Genomic DNA, 20,811 nt, shown 5'->3' with positions numbered 1-20,811 from the left:
GTTTGAACTCTTTAAATTTCTATATTTGTAATGCAAAAACTGTTATAAATGTGACAGTTTTTGTCTGTATTTTTCAGTGTTTGGAGATTATCGCGGCGTACAATTTGATTTTAGTATGAGTCAATCTCTTTTTGTCTTCAATACCACATCACTGAAGAAACAGATTAAATAGTTGAGCATTGGTCCAGAAATTTGAGAAGTATTTGCTTGGTCAAATTAAGGAAAATCACTTCTCTTTGGCTTATTTCAGAGCTTTTATAAATTGGCAGGATTTGTAGTAATCTCTTCTTTTGAAATTTACCTTGAAATTTCTCTCCCAGAGCTGTGAATCTCTATGCAATTATTAGAGTAAAGAGTAATCATATTCATCCAAGAGTATTATCCTCCTTAATGTATGCAATGAGATGCTGCCCTTACCTCAAATTACAGATAATGCGCTGTTTTTCTCCATTTTTCTCCATGTTTTTCTTTCATTTTCTCATTTTATCCCCCGTCTCTGAGATCCACACATTATCTTTAAAACCTCTTGAAAGCTATGCCACAAAGAATCATCATTTAGGCTAAAAATGTGTCAACTTTGGAAAGCTCAAACTGTAATCAAAGTTGTCACAAGGAAATAGTGATAATATTTGCTCTAAGGAGACAAATATTTCTCTTGCTTTCTTCCTTTCTGTCTTATGTTCAAAGCACTTAGTTGAACTTTACGATACATGTATAGTACAATACAATAACATAGATAAGCACTGAGTAAAAATATTAAACAGCATTTACTCAAGATGGGCATTTAGTCCTTTAACAACTGACAAAATGATTTCTGATGTTGACCAGATTGGTAGTTGTTAAACTGATGGCTGTAATGTTGGTACATTAAAGGATATACATTTTAAAAAGGAAGTAACTTAAGCATACTTTCTATCCATCGAAGAGCTGCATGTTTTTTCATGTTTTTTTGTGGCGAATGTCAAATCTTTTAGTTATTGGCCACTGGGTTAGATCTCCAAAAGTGCATCATTTAAAAAAAATAGTGATGTTTATTTAACATTTGTGAGTATTGCCAAAAATTCTATTTTGTTATGCTTCGTCCAGAACCCAAGAACTGTGCAGGGGCTGAGACCAAATAACTGTTCAGATGACTCAAATATGTAAAAATGCGTGTAGTTCAAAAAGCTTTTTTTACAAGCATCTTGAATTATTAATTCTCTAATTTCATGGGGAGTCACGCTACATGACATTTTACAACCTGAGCCAACCTTTTATTTATTTAGTGCATGTTGGTGAGTTAGTTTCTTTTAAAAATCAAGATTCTTCAATAGGTCCTCAAATGAAAATATCTCATCACAGAAGACCTGTATTCAAGTCATTGTGTGTATGAATTGCATTTTTAATATATGTTTAAAAAAGTAATCTGGAACGAATAAATGAATTCAGCATCACTAGTGTGGGTGTTTTAAACATTGAATTTAGATGTATTACACTTGAGAATGACTCATTTTAGCCTGTGAGATTTCAAGCACCATTATAATCATCTCTCAGGTTGTTGCTTTGATGGTAATAATTTATGAATGAAATATCTGTGAATTGTGTATAAAACTTCTCATATACTACCAGTGTAAATCAAAATACGCAAAATGCCCCTGTAGCTGCTGAGAAATGCATCTAAATGGAATAAACGACTTTTCCAGTGGTAGGAAACAAATCAACCTGTAACCTCAAGGATGGTTTCATTTAGCACTTGTCTCAGCAATTTCTTCAAATAACTGGAGTTATGCTACTGAAAAGACTTTTGTTGGAAAAAAAACAAAAAAAAACAATTACCTGAAGATCATCTCAGCATTGTTTACTAGGCATTGAAGACCATTCAAGTGATTATTATTACATTAGCACCTCATTACGGTTCTTGTGCTCCTCTTTGTACAGTGAATGTAATGTATCGGAGGTGAGGACCCTGATGTTGATCGAGTGGACATCGGAGGATACCACATGGTTTGCAGGATAGATTTACTGTCAGACCTCGATAAAGTTGGTGGCTCAGTGGGTGACCAAGCCAAATCTGGTTTAGCATTGAAGTTCCCTTCGAATGTCCACAATAGTGGAGAAGACAAAGGTGGATAGTTTGAATTGGTAGGTAATTATGGCTACATTTAAGACTTATTGATCTAGGCTAGATGGTATAAAAAAGTATGGGATTTTGCTGTTTGGGTAGAAGTTGGAGGTTTTAAGGGACTCTTGAGAGAAGCTGACCTGTTGTTTGGCTGCAAGGATGAAGGGTGGAAGGGCATCCATTTATATCCAGACTTTTGACATGCCTTGCATCATCTCATCATCTTCATCTGACCGTGCTCTCCTCTGGCTCTTGTTAAATGTCCCGTGTGCTCTCTGATCATCCTCTCTGCGTCCAGTTAGAGCCCCAAAACTGACCGAAGTGACCCTTGCTTGATGATTAAATTTGCTCGTACTTGAGCCAGCTCTGTCAATTAGTAGGGTGCATTTGATCTGAGTTATTAGTTTTGTCCTCGGCTTTGAGTTAGGACCAGCATCCATTTTTGTCTTTGATGCTGAAACCTACTGATCTGCCCATGTTTGTCTCAACCATCAACTATTCAGGAGGTTTTCAAACCCAGGCTCAGTGAAAACAAATGCAAATTGCAAGTTTCATGGCATGTTCAAGGTAAAGTGAATAGTGTTTAAATGTGTGTTCAATACTTGACCATGGCCATGTTTTTTATTTATGTTTTTTAAAGGTTTAGAATTCAGATGTCTGGGAAGCAACCTACTCTCTACACCAAACCCAACCCAAAACCTGCCCAATAGTTTTAATGAAAGATACAGTGCTATAAAAACACTGTGTTTCTTTTATATAAGTTGGTTTTGTTGAACTTTAGTTTCACGAGACTTATTCTGCAACACTTCACCTCACAAAAAATAAAATATAAAGCTGTATATGTGACACTAACATTCAAATGTATGGTAATCAAATCTAGCAGTCTGATTAAATAGTTTTAAATTCATAGCATGATGCAGTGCAAAATTAAGTTTTTTTAATCACATCTCTGATCTTGTAAATCATAATTTGTGACAAAAAGCTGTACTCCCTTTAGTGTTTATTTTAACCGGATATTTCCATATTTCCAATGAGTCTGGGTAGAGGTCTTCACAAGTGTTGTCAATTTAGCTATTTTGTAGCAACTTCCAAAAATACATTTCAAAAGTAAATTTTTATATAGATCAGTGAATTTGCCATTATGATGTCAAGTAGTGACATTTAGCCACCAGTTTTAGCTACTTTCAGTTGAAAGCAGTTGGTCTTTACTGGCCTTGGTTGGGATGCTTGGCCTCGCCAAGGGCAACGGTTGAAGAGAGAGTTTCTTGAGCCTAAAATGTGAACTTGTGTTCAATTCCAGCTAGGACCACAACTAACCATTATTTTTAATAGTCGATTAAGGTGATTTTTGTAGCTAATTTATTAGTTGATTAATCCTTTAGCTAACTCACAAATAAATAAGAACTGCAACATTTGCTATTCATTTTTGTTCAAACACTTTCTCATACTTGCTTTACAATTAATTAAAACAACTGAAGTGCCAACATAAATAAAATAATTAAATAAATAAAACAAAGGAATTAAAAGCCGTCTCTCAGTAATACAGATGTCCACGCTGGCTGGGTTCAAAGTCAGATGTTGGGATTGACAATAGCATTTGTTTACCGGTGTAGGTCTTGAAATGTTTTGTTCATTCTGCAGATTGAAACAGCTGCTTGAATACATATCTGAATGAACGAACAGATGCAGTCACAACTGTATTCTAACTCAGGTAACCACACTGTAAACTTATCAAAGATATCCATAATGTTGGGAAGTTTTATCACAACTGACAGTAAATCAAGGAACAAGATCATCCATCAGATCTTTTAAACAATTACTTTGTAAAAAAAAAAATGGAGTGTACTTTTAAGCCACAACCAGCTGTTCGGTGTGTTCTCATTCATACAACAGATTAGGCAAGCATTTGATTGTAATTCTTGAAGACATGTTGATGCATTCCATGCAAATATACACATATTTTTGATTTTGTCAGTGCATCATTTTGCCCCTAGTCCCAGCTAGCCTCTGTACTTCCCGCCAGTGCGGATCATGGTTTGGCACTGGACCACCTCCTTCCCTACATCCATCTCTTCTAACGACAACCCGCCAGGCCATTTATAGGTTTATAAGGGAAATAAGCCTGTCTCAGCAGCTACAGTCCTTCCCAAAGCCACTACATCACTGACATCCACCAAACACTAGGGTTTGCATGGCCTCTCATTTTTACTAGTTGACTGTTTGGCCAGAAATGTATTGACTAGTCAGTGCAAACCCCAGATCAGTGTTTCCCAGTGTTTCACATTTGAACGTTTCCACACTATACCTTTGCTATATGCATGGTTATGTAACATTTGCAGTCTGAGAGGCATCTGAAGCTACAGCTATTATGCAATTTTCAGGTGAGATCTTTTTTGGTCTTGGGTTACAGAGGTTCTCGGTCTGATTTGAAGTGACGGTAGAGGTAAACAACTCTTGAAGTCTGCTCGCATGGTTTGGAGGATAAAGCCTGTTGTTGGCGTAGGTGAGCCCGTGTGGTCACAGGAAATTGTTCCGTAAGTCAATATTTCTGGCTGCAGCATTTTTTGTAAAAGAGAGTTTTTGCTGTATAGTATAAACAGGCAGGTATTTTATTTGCGCATGCTAAAAGAAGAGCTCTCAAGCCAAACCCATGCAACTTTTTGTTCTGTCGACAACAAAGGTTTATTATATTGTATTATATTATATTAGGGTTCCCATTTAATGCAGTCAAATTTTGTTTTCACTTCTCACTGTAACAGAAAATATCTTAAACATTGTTTTTAATTGACTGTTTAATTAAGTAGACTCCAATCATTAATGCTTAAGTGAAGAAATTAAGACATTTGTGTTGCAATTTTTCTATCAAAGTAATTAATGCATTATGATTTTTTTTAACAGGCTGATGCAGTTCGCTTTAAATATGTAACCTGCTTTGTTTCCCTTGGGATTACTATCCAAAGATATTCTTTCTTGCACAATAGGTTAGGCTATTGTGCAATAAATATAATTGTTTCAATCTTTTTGTTGTTTATGTTTGACATTTGAGGAACCAGCACACTGGGTTTTTCTTTGAGCATGCTGGGTAACATAAAACTGCCTCTGGGGGTCAAGGCTATTTTAGCATCTTGTCTACTTCACATCCCAGCAAAAATGTATTTTTTTCCATTTTTTTATTTTATTCCACAATAACACAAATGTTTCAGCTTACTACTGTTTTAGAAATGTAGTTTTGCAGTCACAGCTCGAGAGGCTGGTGAAGTACAAACAAAGTGTGAATTCTCAGTTTTGAGGATCATGTTTTTGTTATAAGTTGGGAATTGGAAGAACAGTGTTTGCTGTGCAGCTTTGTTAGGATGCACAACTTTAGAAATGGTTTAGTGTGTCTTTGATCTTGACTGTTATGACAGGTTTAGTTGAGTCACAACCGACTCTAGATTCAGAGAGCGTTCTTGCACATATGTTTATCTGCCCTACTGTGCTGAATCTTATGGATGATAAACAGTATATTGGTAATAGAAATGCGTTACAATCTTTATCAATTCTTTATATGTTTGGGATTCAAATCCTTCAGAATGAACAAAAATAGCACTATAATGGGCATGAATTTGAGCTAAAAAGAAGTTTTAGAACTAGATGTTTTTGTGTTCATGCTAGTGCAGTGACTAATTCTGTATTTTTTATTTATTAAGTAATGACACACATTAATACGCATTAATACACATGAACTTGTATTGCGCTATATGCAGGATTGACACAAACTGGTTGAACTAGGTATTGCAGTCCAAATTCAAAATATTGGAGACATTTTTTTTTACCTGGACCCTCCTACTCAGACTTGACGCACGCTCAGGTTGCCAGTTTCCCGCTCAGACCCCTTCGCTTGCCAATATATAAAATGCGGAATATAATTGTGAAATAAAATACGTTCTGTTTTCCGCCAACTGGCAACCTTGGATTCCAAAACACGATTGGGTAAACTGACAGTGGGCGGCTTTCACAAACCAAAACCAAGGAGAATAACAGAACTTAGCAATGTTTCTTAAATATCTGCAAATATATCATGGTGTTTTTTTGATTTAGTAGAGGCATACAGCACATTTATTAAACATTCACCCTTAATGTGGAGCTGAAAAGATTAATAAGACAAGTTCCAAGCACACGAACGAGCAAGTGAAGTTATATTTATGAGCAATATCAACGAATGTTGGCCTGGTGTCTGAATTATTTGTACTTTAATGGTATTCCGTTAAACAATTCAGCAACATTGGAAACCGTTCTATCAGCATTGTGAATTCTGTTAAAATTTTCATTTACAGTACAGAGTTAATTCACACAGAAAAATCTATTACAGTGCCTTGTTGAAAGGATTATCTCATGACAAACGCATTATTTATTTAAAATAAATAAATAAATGAACATACTGCTATTTCTAAATGTTAAATGCGAATGCATGAGCAAAAATATCAAGCTGAGATATAGTCCTCTACAAAAACACATTATAATGTCAGAATGTTTTTTGTTCATGCAGCTGCTAATAAGCAACAGTGTCCTTCTAAAATAGTAAAAGGGTCAGTTGATAATTGATTCTGACCTCACTAGATACCATTATCCTCTTACAGTCATACCACAGAAAGACAACTTTAGCCTGGCATTAACTTTTGGATTGGTGCTGATTTGGGTTTTGGTAGTAAGGATGTGTCTCTCCCAAAGTTGATAAATGCTGAGTTATGATTATAATATTTAAATGGTTTTGAATTAATTTACAAATAAATTCGCAATGTAAATATTGTAAGCGTAGTGTTCATTTTAATTCATTAAATTATTTAAAATTTTCTATAATAATCAAATTACCTTTTAATAAGTTACTGGGGTTTTGTGTGTTGGGTTAGTAGGTTACTCGGATGACTAATCTAACCTAATCACTAAGGTCTAGCACATGACTGAGAATTAAGCTTTGTTTAAGTCGTGACGTGTTCACGTGAGCCGCTGACAGTGAGAGGCAACATTGCGGAGAAAATATTGCATACACCTGCTAAAAACAGCATTGAGAAGTGATTTTAATAACATCACTATTAATTTCTAATAATAATCTACATTTAGTAGCCTAAAAGGTTACTATTCTAAACTTTCACAATACAAATAATGCATCTGAACACTAGTGATCAAACAATATGGATTTTTGCATGGCCGATCAAAACCCAAAGCCACAGTGAAATCTGTAAAATAATGTGAAATAACGATGAATTAAACAGTTAAATGACAAATAATTAATCGCAATCAATTGCTTCCAAAATATACTTTTTTGTTTGCATAATATATGTGTGTACTGTGCATATTTATTATGTATATATTTATACGCACATGTTGAAAATATATACGTGTGTTTACTGTACATTGGGGATGTTCATCCGATTATTAAACATTTACCGACAAGATCATTTTAAATTAGAATTGAATTAAATTAGAAAGGATAAGCATATGTGACCCGCTTCTGCGAGCGAAGAAAGAAACTTTATAAGGGATAAATGGGCCTATATGAGAAATATATATTTTAAATAATAAATCAAGAAAACGAAAGAAAAACTGCAACATGAAGCCTGCCATTAATTATGCCATTAATTATGAATTTTTCAGTCTTTTGCATGCCAGTGTCAATAAATATTACACCAAATAGAAAATCGTGCTATGCGCTCTTTCGTGATTTAAATTATAACAGTTAATTTGTTCAATTATTGTGCAATTAATTTCATTTTAAAGTAGTCATTTAAATAATATGCAATTGATGATGTTGGTTCTATATCTATGCATTTTATTTTAGGCTAATCGTGATGATTTGAGTACCCTTGAAAGAAATCTTGCAGGTGCCCCCTGATATTGGAAATCTAGTGCAGTGCATAGCCTAATAGTCTAATCAATTAATTTGGCATTCAAATACATGGCAAATATATTTCATTTTGTATCAAACGAGAGACCCAACATTAGTTTGTTTCATTTTAGCCTAAATTAATTTGTTTTGTCTTGTCTTTTTTATAGGGTAGCTATAGCTACTTTACTTTTAGATACAGAAAAAATCCAAATTTAAATGATTTGTGGTTTTTTGGGTTATTTTTATAATGTACTGCGGCCGCCCAGAGTGTATATAGAAAAATAGAAATGAAGATAGAATCTTTTACTAACGTGCATTATTCTCTGAACGTATACCTGGAAAATAAACATGATTAGATTAGATTAGATTGCAAAAGGAAGTTATTACAAACACTCTATGGTGGTTTAAAGTGAGTTGTGAGTAAAAGTGTACTATTAATCTCATAATTGTCTTATGCAGCATGATGCTAATGTTAGCTCTAATGCAGCTGCGTAACATGTACAGTTCTTCTTCATAACCCATTTTGTCATAATACCGCACGTAAAATTGCAATAAATGTTTTGTTGCATTTATTTAGAAATGCTTTTGGCAATAGTTGATTGAAACGATGTGGCTTGGTAAATGCTTGGTAAGGCTGATAATAGCTGAATAAAAACAGAAGAATAACAGTAAAAGAAGGGTTATGTCTCATACCTGGCGGACGTATGAAAAGTTATGTTTCCTTAAACTAGTTTTTCATGCATTTCTTTATATCAGCACATTTACAGGTAAACTCTAGTATTTTAAATGTGTGATTAATCATGGCTGCAAAAAAATACTTTTGTATTTACGTGTGGTGTGCAAAAGAATATGGTGCAATAAATTTCATCTATGAAAAAAAAAAAGCGTCAAAACGGGGCCTAAAACTACAATAGCAACAACTCAGTGGTCAGTAGTAACGGGCAGTTCTCTGTAAATCAGATGAAAACACAGTGCCCTGTAAAGTTTGACTGATTTTTAAATGTCCATATCAATTTTAAAACCACCTCCATGCTCTGAGTATGAATGATATTCATAGGCTTTAATATCAGGGTCAGGATGTAACAGCCGGCTCTGCTTAGCAAGAATAGCTGATAAAACTACCGTTTGGTCTCCCTACTGAGGAAATGAGAACAAATGTGCAGTATATTTCTTTTTTATCTGTGTGAGTGATAAAACATTCACAGGATGTCAGATTTCCTGTGCCCAGAGAGTCTCTTTACAGCACTGCAGTACAGAAGAACACAGGAAGTTGCTTTGGCAGGCCGAGAATGATAGAGCTGGATGGACGCGGTGGAACCCTGTAGAGAGAACAGTGAGAACAATGAAGGAAAGGGGGAAGACGCGCATTTGACGTGCGAGCGGGAGAACTCAGGATGCCGTGCCAAGTATCACCCAGCTTGCCCTGCACAGGTGTGTTGCCAGCTTGCAAGGGCCCCGGCCTGCTGCAAACCAGCTGCCGAGGGACGTCCGTGACCGGGCGCACCGTTGTTTGAGACAGCCGAGAGAGGGAACGGCGTGCCGCACCTCGAGAACGTCCCCCGCTCTCGCCAAGAACGCGTTCATCGCCCATCGGTGTGACATAGAAAACCATCTGGCCGCATGCTGAGAGACACGGCTTTAGAGGGAGGGGGAGGAGAAGCGTTTACGAGCAACCTGGAAGAGTGCGAAAGAGATGTAGGTGTGCGCTGAGAGGGAGATAAGAACACAACGGAGAATAACACATTTCTAGTGCTTTGGCGTGCTGGGGAATATCATTAGTATGTTGTCAAACTGTGATTTTTCTTTTGTGTTTTTCCACTCAAGTGTACAGGAAAGACATACTGTCCGCCTCGGTGGGAAAGAAAGAAAGAAAGAAAGAAAGAAAGAAAGATTTAGACAGAAAAGAAAAGACAACTTTTTTAGATTCTTGGGTGTATGGATAATATGTATCTTGAAGTATATTTCTTAGTTTGCTCATTTGGTCATTCACTCTTTTTATTATATTATTTCTATAAAGAATTACAATAGATTGACAATGAACAGACATACTTGTGTAAATCATATTTAAAAACATTCTTGTCGTTACCACATGATTTACTCTCCCTAGGTGTCCCTGGGTAGGCATCCTTCATCTTTCAGATTAATCCAATCGAAGTGAAATTAAAAAGTATCTTGGCTCTTTCAAGCTTTATAATGGCAGTGGGTGGGATTTTGTTCAACACTCCAAAGAAAGTCCAATAAAGTGTATCCATCCATAATAAACCGCCACACGGCTCAGGGGGGTGAATAAAAGCAGTGAATTAATGAGATATCTAAAATATCTTATACCTTAGGTTATTTCAATCACTCGAAATTATAAACAGCATAAAAGACAGCATCTAAGTATTTTATTATTGGAGTATAATGGAAGTAGTATGAAGGGCAACACCAAGCAACTCACAGGAGTTCAGTTTATGCAGCATTTTCTATCGGAAGCATGAAATGTTAGCACTCTAGTGTTACAGTGTTCATACATTTAGATGTATTTGGCCCTTTAAAACGGACTTAAAAATGTTCCCTGGTTGTTTTATGCTCAGTAATCACTCGGTCTGATGACTCTCCTGAGACGGCTGCTCAAATGATTAACTGTCCCGCTTCACGTTAATGCCTGACAACTAAGTATATCGAAGACATCCATTGGCCCGTTCAACATTAAACCCTTCCAAATGTTAGCAGCAGGAACAAGATGACTTAGGAGGCTATATTAGTTTATTTTGTGCTTTGTAGACCCTGTTACGTGTTTGCGACTGGGTTGCAGTCCCATAAAAATTGTCTACAATTTTGTTCAATACAAACCAAGCATATCAGGCAATATTAAACGGCACCTCGGTGCGGAAATTCCTCTAAGATTTCGTTTGAATGTCCTACAGCTGTTTGAAATGAAAGGCTGAAGTGAGCGTGATGTATTATATGCGGTGAACTGCACGCAACGTACAATGTGTTCTTATGCTGTCAGCTGCTTTAAATCACATGCTGCAGTCGAAGAGCTCTCATTAAACCCACATAACAACACCTGGATGCCGTTCTGCAGAGTTTTTGTTTGTCGTCTGGTTCGGAATAAGTTAGATCCGTGTATCGGATCGCTTTTGTTACTCAGAGATTGCTATTTTGTAGCTTGAGAGAGTCGCCATTTAACGATCAACTTCACGTTAGATGTTTCTCTTTAAAATAGTAAGAATATGGAGCTATGGAATGAATGTGGATGCCATTGTTCAGATCTTTGGTAAGCATTTAGTAATAATGGTTCAAATTCAGGTTGAGATCCGTGATTTTTTGAGGACTTCTCTTTTGGTGTCTTAGGAAATCTGAGCAGAATTTGAAAAGTCAAGATCTCTTCTAAAACATAAGACGACACTTGTGAGATCACTGGGTTTGTTTCTCGGGAGAAAAAAAAAGTGATATAGAGAGAGAGAATCAAATGTTTCAGTTTGCGCTGTTTAATCTCACTTCTGTCTAGGAGAAACATAGTAGATGTTCACCTCATTTGATATTTTATTCAGTGCTGTGCAGTTAAATTCCTAATTATGTTGTAATAGGTAATACCAATTTTCAAAATATAGTCCCAATGTATTTTCCACACAGTATTTCCAATCTCAGAAATAAAGTCTTACTTGAATCTTACCCAAAATCTTATTAAGGTCATATCTTTATTCTAACAAGCAACAGAATAATGCATCCCTACATTCCAGGTCTCTAATAATGTCTGTTGTTTCTGCTTGAACAAATACAAATGAAACTTAAAAAAGGTTATAATGTGTGTGTGTGTGTCTGTGTGTACCTAATTAAATTTGCATCCATGTGTGGCTATAAAATCCAAATCATGCATTTTTAGTATACAAAAAAGATTTGGAAAATGCCACAAGTGCTTTTTGAAAATGAAACAGCGAGCAAATGTTTGTTTGTTATTATCACAGGAACCCTTCTGGTGGAGAACATGCAGATAAATGGAAGAGCAGAAGACCCTGACAGAACCATCTCTTTATCTCTGCGAGACAACTACGACTACTGGGTCATTCTGGACCCGGTTAAACAACGCCTGTATCTCAACAGCACCGGACGGGTTCTGGACAGAGATGTAATTATCTGGCATCATTATGCTGTAAAAGTCTGAGGCAACCATTGAATGCTAGTGGTGCAGATTTCTCTACCTGTAAAAGAATTTGTAAGATTTCCAAGATGTAGATGGGTTTGTTACTTTATCATAACGGATTTGGAGAAATTTAGTATTACACCACTTCTTCAACAATGGATGCTCTGCAGTGAGTGGGTGCTGTCAAAATGAGAGTCCAACAGTATTCATTTTGTTGACGAAAATCTTCCATCATAATTTTAAGCAACAAGTTTTTTTTTTACAGACAAAAAATGAGACGATAATGAACAAAAACAAATTTTAAATGACAAAAACTATAACGAAAATCAGTTGAAAATCAGATGTTTCCCTCAACTAATAAAAACAAGATGAAAATTCGATGAAAAACGATTCGTTCGGACCGAATCTGTTTGGGTGGTTTGGAGGTTAGATGCGTAACTTACATTCTAAAATATTCTAACCTATTGATCTATCCTGCAGGACATAAGCTAAGTCTGCATGTCTCATAAATCCCTCAAAAATCTCACTATGTGGGAGTAAGAGAAGAGCAGGCATATGGATAAATTTGACGATGCAAGAGAGAACTCAATTTAGTCCGGTTTCTGAGTGCATACACTGGAGCACGTACACATAGCGCCCAAGTACTCTTCAACGGCGAATAAGCAGAGAATTACACACAAAATTATGTTGAATTGTCCGTTTTGTCAATCATTCGCGTAAACAGAGTCTGTTTCATCTTAAGTGAATGTAAAAGGTGCGGAGAACATGTATCAACATGTAACATTGCATCCATATTCGGTTTTAAAGGGATAGCAGCCTAATTTAGTTGCTATTGTCCAAGTCAACAAAAGTAAAATCGCTCACTGCTCTTGACTGAATCACTTAGTACTTAAGTAGTCCTCAAGATTAATCAAAATTTATTTATATAAATAAATATATGTCTGCTTGAAATTATGAATAATATGGAAAATAGTTGTTAGTAAAAAATGCATAATTAGCCTATATAACCATTGGTATTTATTTGAAAAGAAAACCATGTTCTTTATGAGAAGTGATTGTATTTAACATAATGGCATGTCGTGTGTCACCACAGTTAAATCAGTGTCTATCATGATAAAACCTTAATGTCAAACATAATAAGTTTGGAAATTTTAGGAAAAATGCTTAATGAGTGCATTACACTGTAACTAAACCCTTTCACTTGATTGGGTGATTTTTTTTAAATCTTAAAAATGTTATACTTATATTATAACTTCAACTGGTGGTCTCAGACTTTTGGACCCTCTTTATCTGCTCATTTTTTTTTTTGGTTCAATCAGAACTATGATAAAACATAGTTTTATTGTCATGTCTTTCTTGGAAATCTGTTGTTCACAGCATGCATTTTGTAATGGGCTTCATAATAGACCGCAAGCAAATGGTCATTTTTCAGTCGGTCTGCTGAATGCACACCATGCAAATGAACTAGCTGGATTTGTCTCTTTTATTTTTGTCTTTCAGCCTCCCTCCTACATTCAGTCCATTGTGGTGCAGGTTCAGTGTACTAATGAGCTTGTTGGCACGGTGATCCTACACGAGGTGCGGATAGTCGTACGGGATCGAAACGACAACACCCCACGCTTTCAGCAGCCGCGCTACTATGTAGCGATTAATGAGGTGAGTTTGTATTTAGCAGGGCCCCTTTTGTTCTTCTTGTGTAGTTGTAATGACTTTTTCATGAGTTACTTTTCAACAGTTTCTGGAGAACGTCGACGTCACCGGCATTCTGGAGCGCACGTTATTAGAAGTTTGCAGAAGTGAGTTGCTTTAGCTAAAACTGAACACTTGCCAGCTGTAATTGGAAATTCAATCAGTGGATTGTGGCAGTGTGATGGTTTACCCACGACGGGGTTATTTTGCGGTAAATGAATTGCAGTCGTGGGCTATGGAGCTGAAGCATTTAGCTGTTAACGTTTCTCTGTCTTTGACTGCTGTGTAATTACTCCAGAAGTGCTGTAGCTCACTGAATAAATCTGCCAGTCACCTTTTGCTACTTATTTAGCTTCACTGTGGTTTTCCACCATAAGTTGTGGCTGTATTGCAAATTCTCATTGCAGCATTGCTCGTTATGCACGCTTTTGGCTCTTTATTTATTTTTTTTTTTTTTGTTGAAGTATACACTACTATTCAACAGTTTGTGATAATTAAGTCTCTTATTGAGACATTTATTTGATCAAAAATAGAATAATATTGTAAAATATTTTAATTACAATAATTACAATTATTTTACAATTTTAAAGAAATGTTTTCAGTGTAATTTTTAATAATTACATTTGTGTATAGTATTATTATTAATAATAATAATAATAATAATAATAATGCAAGAAAATAAATGAATACCCATGCAGCAGTAAAAAAATATATATATAAAAAATATATAATGTTACAAAATATTTTTTTATTTTTGAAATGTATATTAACCAAAAAATGTTTTTAATAAAAATATTTAATAGGACGAATTGTTTTCAACATTGATATTAATAAGAATCATAATTATGATTTATATACTAATTTATTGTAATTAATAATATCAATATTCATTAATTGTTCCAATAGAAATTGATATAACTATAAATATAATAAATGAAATAAATGCAGTATCGGTTAGCATAAATTAAATTTATGGACAATGTAAGAAACTTTAAAATTGATTCTAAACTTTTAACCGGTAATGTAAAATTCTACATTGTTTTGTAAAAAAAGTATACCACCTATATGAGAAATAATAAGTGATTTTATACAGTCATAGAGGCGAGATTTCTTGTTGGGATTGTATGAACTGTCTGAAACATGTATATTAGGTATATATTAATTATGATGAACAGTCATGAACATTTGCAGCCTCGAGAATTTTTTTTAAAGGACAAGACATGGACAGCGCTGGATGGAACATCTCAAACTAATATTACTGAATATATTCACATTCATTAATAATTAATCCAAAACAAGAGATACGCAAAGGGCAAGGATGAGGTGTAAAACTTTGTGAATGACAGTAATGCCAGTTGGGTGAAGTTTCATGGTGCAGATTTCATGTGGGCCTGCCATTACGGTCACGATACATCGCATTCTGTGACTCAATCTTTACCGTTAAAAACGGCGTCCATTTCTGGAAAACCATTAGGCCTATTTTTATTTTTTCCATCGCTTTGGATTAGCTTCCGAGAACATTCAACACGTAGTGTCACGGAGGGTCTGTAGGAATGCCGCCTCGGTCTCCAGAGATCTTCACGCTTTGGATTGACTGCATGGAGAGCGTGTGGCTTTCAGCTAATTGAGAGTTGTTCCCCGGAGAGCTGTCAGTAGAGATTTCCCTCATTAGGAGGCAGCTTCAGTGGCAGGCAGCCTCCTCTCGAGTGGCCTCAAAAAACGGCAGGCTGTATTGCCCACTATCGATTTCAACCGGAGTTTGAAACGTCTGACTGACGCACAGATAAGGGGGACTAACACAGCTCAGTCCATCAGTCAACAAGCACTGCAGAGTGCACTATATAAGTCCGCCGAGTGCTGAAGCAGCCTGCTGAGTTTAAGAGAGACGGTGAAGTAAATAATAATGTTGGGGAAAAAGCATTTGATGGACGTGTGAATTGAATTGCAAGCCGGTCTAAATGGCTAAAGGGTTGCGCGTGTTCACTGAGTGGCTGGAGATGCCGTGAAGTTATAGCGTGGAGAAGTTCAGATTAACTTTCCATTGATCAGTGTCACTAACTTAATGTCCTTTTTGTCCTACAGCTATTGAGATTGATCGGATGTCTTAAACAGTAAGCTACGAGAGGCTGTGGTCTTGTGCGAAAACTGTCAAGCTGGAGGCTGTCGTTTACCACTTTAGTCATGACTGTATTTGCTTGCAGCCTTTTATTTATGTCAGTGCCAAGAATAATAATTGCTAGTGAGAAGAAAACCGAAAGCACAATCTTATTCAAGAGATTGGTCGATTGGACAAGTTGCAGTCCTATGAAGCCTATAGTATCATATTTGAAACATGATATCAACATGATCAAATCTTTAATGGAAATAATAATAATAATAATAAACATAGTAATGTGCTACATGTCTTACATCAATTGATGGATCGATTATACTTTTTTAGTAAGCGAAAGGCCTTGGAGTATCATTGTAAAAAGGTCAACTTCCAATGTCTTTTTGCTGTGAAATCTGTAAAATAAGTATTGTATAGTTGGTGTCATTTACTGGATTGAAAGTTGAATTTCTAAAAAAAAAAAGTAAGAAAGAAACAGTTGTCACTGAAGTTGCTGCCTTGTACCTTCAACTTATATTAAGGCATTTTAACATGAATTAAATTAAATTTACTTAAGAACATGAGTTGAATCTTGAAACTTAATATAAGCTTAACTTATCTTGATACGTTGAAATTATGTAAAAACATGATTTATTGACCATACCATTTTTTATAATGTAAAGCTTTCTGAAGATTTCCAAAAAATCATGGAATGTTTTCAAAAAATTTCCAAATGAGAATTTTGAGAAATTTACCAGTCATTTTCTATCACTTTGCAACCCTAGTTACTAATTCTAGTATGTACTTTTAAGTTGTATGCACCCTTTAGAGACAAACAAGGAAATTTATTTATTTTATTTAATTATATGTAAGTGTATTGATTATAAATGTTAATTATATACTGTATAGCAATACTTGGAAAAAAAATCCTTTATGATCCTAAAGTCTTAGGTTTGTTAGCACATGAGGTGAGTAAATGCCGACAGAATAAAAATTTTTGGGAGAGAAATCCCTTTAAGGTGTGCCTTCAGCACCTTTGTACCCTAGCAACGCTGCTTGAAGGCACGCCTCTAAAGTTAGCTACAAAATAAAAATAAAAAAGCCAACGAAAAGCACCTCGGGAAAGGAGGCCAGAGGTGTTCTTTTGAATGAATGTCAGTGGAGGAAAATATCTTATCAATTTTATGAATCAGCAGCCTATTGGCTAATCTTCACCAGTCTGCCTTTAAGCATTCTTTTTAGATTAATCTGTTTTTAGAGTTAAAAAAAAATGCTGTTTTATAAAATAAGTCACTGACAATATTCGGCGGCGTTGAGGCTGTAAGTCGATTAGTCACCAAGACGCACATGAACCAAGTTGACCATTACACTTTCGCCAGTGATAATAAGACTAATACTATTAATAAAAAAGCAATAATAATCATATCTTAGACACTAACCCAAGCTGCTAATAAAAAGTAACTAACTGCACTGAAGCTATTAAAGGGGTCATATGATGCAATTTAAAGTTTTCCCTTGTCTTTGGAGTGTTACAAGCCTATAAAAGCAAAGACTAAAGTCTCAAACCCAAAGAGATATTCTTCATGAATTAAAAGTCATCCACGCCTTCCTAAAACGCCTTAATTCTAGCATCGTCATATGCGCCCTTTGAAGCTATTTTCACTCAAAGCTCATTGTTTCGAAAGCTACCATAACATTTCAGAAAAAATTGTGTTATTTTAGTTAGTTCCTCACATTATATGGCACTTATGCTAATAGCGGTGCAATTGTTCTCTATCTGACATTGTCAGATCCACTCAGGATATTGTTTTTAGGAGTTCATTTTGCATCACAGGCTGTTTAATTACTCTTTCTTCACAGCTCAATGTGATAGCCATACATGACCTCTTTATGACAGAAATTTCTTCAGACCATGATGCTGGGTGTTTTCATCTTAAAGTCTTTCCGAAGCGTCTTAAGTCTCTTTGCCAGTTTTGTTGTCAGGAATTTGTCTTTTTTCCCCCTCTAATACGTCTTGTCAGAACGTCATAGTAGCTAACGTCTGAGTTCCCAGGTGCCTCTAGCTTCCGCAGCAGACTCGTACCTATTACTTCCTCTTTTTCCCCGCACTTCTGAGAGCCGCATCATAGCAGGACCTCCTTATGACAGCCAGATTGAGAGCGATGAAGAGAGCGGGCACTGTCTACTTTAAAAGAGCTTGTCCATCAAACTCTTCCTCAGAGGAGTGCTGTTTAACACAATGGTCGAGACGCTTGAGGCGTAAACTAGTCCGCCGACTTACCAGCAGCAGGAATCAAGCACAAGATGATGAAATCACTCTGGATGATGGGCGGCCGACAGAGGAGTTTTAAAGCTCTTAAAGGTTTTTTACTCCATTATGTGTGTTTTTATCTTTTTCAGCTAACACCTGTCGGAACCACCGTCTTCTCAGGTTTTACAGGGAACAATGGGGCTGTTGACATTGATGATGGTCCTAATGGACAGATTGAATACACCATTCAATACAACCCTAAAGATCCGGTACTAATTTTTCCGCTTTCTTTTGTGTGTGTGTGTGTGTGTTTGTGTTTGAGAGAGAGCGTTATAAGAATTATATATGAGCATTATGTAGCTTTGTATAGGATAATATTCAGCCAAAATACTACTATTTTAAAATTTGGAATCCAAAGGTGCGAAATAATAATTGAAATATTGAGGAAATCACCTTTAAAGTTATGCAAAATCAAGTCCTTAGCAATGCCAACATTTTTGTTTTGATATATTCAACGTACAAAATTGACAAAATATCCTCATGATCTAAATGATTTTTTGCATAAAAGAAAAATGTATAATTTTGACCCATACATTGTATTGTTGGCTGTTGCTACAATTGTACTTTCGTAACTTATAACTGGTTTTGTGGTCCAGGGTAAAAAAAGAGAGTTTCTGATACGTTAATTTTCAATTGATTTAGTTTACTACCTCACAAACTCAAACCTCTGTGAATACGTTGCTGTAGATCATTGATTATTGCAAAAGCATCATTTAGCACAGTTCAGCAACATGAAAATATTCAGACGAAACTACAATAAATGTGCCGCATTAAAACATAAAGGTGCCACATAAAAGCAGAAAATATGCATGTCATGAAATGCAAATAAAATTACTTCAGAAAATCATTTAAATGAATATGGTGGTATTACGTATGCAAATTGGTGACATTCTCTTACTGCTTCCTAATGAGCAGCATTATTACCATAAGTGGAGTGAGAGGAGCTAATCACTTCAAACTACATTTTTTTTCAGTAACATTATACAACAAATGTGGATTTAACTAAATAAAAATCCCCACACCGTACAGAATAATATAAGTCACAAACCTTGGTTCACTTGGTCTGCTATATTCTGAAGATAAGTGTAGTGAATGATTATTGGCTGGAATTATCTGAAATGCCTACAAGACTTGATGCAGATGGTCTGGCTATACAAGGCTACTACTCTATGTTCACTTTCTAATTAAGCTTTTACGCCATTTACACATCAAACACTTTTGATTTCAAAAGACCAAGGCGCCTCCTGTCTCCATGTTTCTTTTAAAGTCTTAAATCTCCACCTGTATTGCTAAAAAGGGTGAGGAGGTTTTGAAAGTCAAGCAGTTTTGTCCCATCAGCATTCTCTTCGTTCTGAAGCTGATAGATGATGAATATCTCATGAGGCTGAGAGCGTGTGAGCCTTTGTGTGTATGCGCATCTTTTAAGAGGGAAACCCTTTTGACCTTCCTTTTTCTTCTCCACAGACCACAAACAGGACATTCGACATCCCTCTCACCCTGTCTGGATCAGTGGTTCTGAGAGAGAGGCTGAATTATGAAGAGATCACACGCTACCTGGTCATCATTCAGGCCAACGTGAGTCTGTGCAGGAGGAGGAGAAACAGTAGGAGAGATACAGCAGATAAAAGCATGAAAGATTTACTCAACCACATGTCGTTTCAAACCTGTCTTGTCCTTTCTTCTGTAGAACACAAACTGAGATGTTAGACAGTGTCCTAGCTCTTATGCCCATAAAACAAAAGTAGATGGTGATTTACTCTGCCATACTCAAAAAAAAGAACTAAAAAAGTAATTTATACAACTGAAAAGACTGCTTATGAAGTTGGATGAGAACTTTGTGTGAGGAACAGTCTGATATTAAAGCTGTCATTCACTGCAAATCTACTCCAAATCCCTCAGATCTTATTTGGTGTTGTGTTCAATTCAGAAACAATGCCTTCAGACACATCATGCCATGCGTTTGCCATTATTTGAGGCTAAGGGCCAGATTTGCTAAAGCTTGCACCAATGCAAACCGTCTTTTTGCGTTAAAATAGTGCTGTCAGGGTTTATTAGAAACACGCAGTGAAGAATTAACTGTGAAATGGCACCTGGCTTAGTGAATATTAGGGATGCACCAAAATATCACCTGCTGAAAATGATCAGTTGCAAATGGCATTTTTGATTTTCAGCCAAAAGAGAAAAACGGACAAAAATATGAGCTTGAAGTAGGCTATACAATATATGGCGCAATCCATCCTCGTCAGTGCAAGGTTTAGCGCTCCTCTCAGTATTCCGCTCAATGAATGTGCTTCTGCTCATATTCTGCTCATGCTCAAAGTCTGCTCAAATAACAAAGATCAAAAAGCAGAGTCCGCTCAAACAACGTGCCGATAGAACATTTCTATGTAGCATACTCGTTCCTGTTTGCAATACTGTGCTGCGGCTACCCTCTTGTGACGCCATGCTCTGATAATAATTGCTTTGTGGAATTATAAATTATTTGGACGTTTAGTTTTAAAAAAAGTTATGTCTGATTTTGTTGCATAGAAATAAATAAAAAATAATGTATTGCAATTTAACATTAAGGTAACATTTTACAGTAATGTTCCGTTAGTTAACTAACATGAACATAGTTGTTAACAAC

At 35.9% G+C, this 20,811-nt stretch overlaps 1 protein-coding gene across 7 annotated transcripts in view; it reads left to right on the top strand.

The window, feature by feature from the left end:
* Positions 1 to 20,811, top strand: part of pcdh15b (protocadherin-related 15b) — a 156,658-nt gene that overhangs the window by 23,580 nt on the left and 112,267 nt on the right. For all 7 annotated transcript variants that reach the window (XM_043254465.1, XM_043254464.1, XM_043254466.1 and 4 more), the window contains 4 exons: positions 11,921 to 12,081; positions 13,597 to 13,752; positions 18,275 to 18,394; positions 19,650 to 19,760. In XM_043254465.1, the coding sequence (XP_043110400.1) occupies positions 11,921 to 12,081; positions 13,597 to 13,752; positions 18,275 to 18,394; positions 19,650 to 19,760 (548 nt within the window). The remainder of the gene's footprint in view (positions 1 to 11,920; positions 12,082 to 13,596; positions 13,753 to 18,274; positions 18,395 to 19,649; positions 19,761 to 20,811) is intronic.

The sequence above is a fragment of the Puntigrus tetrazona genome, chromosome 12 (genome assembly GCF_018831695.1).
Source record: "Puntigrus tetrazona isolate hp1 chromosome 12, ASM1883169v1, whole genome shotgun sequence".
NCBI classification, from domain to species: domain Eukaryota; kingdom Metazoa; phylum Chordata; class Actinopteri; order Cypriniformes; family Cyprinidae; genus Puntigrus; species Puntigrus tetrazona.
The sequence above is the reverse complement of the archived record's forward strand: the minus strand, read 5'-3'. Positions and strand labels throughout refer to the sequence as shown.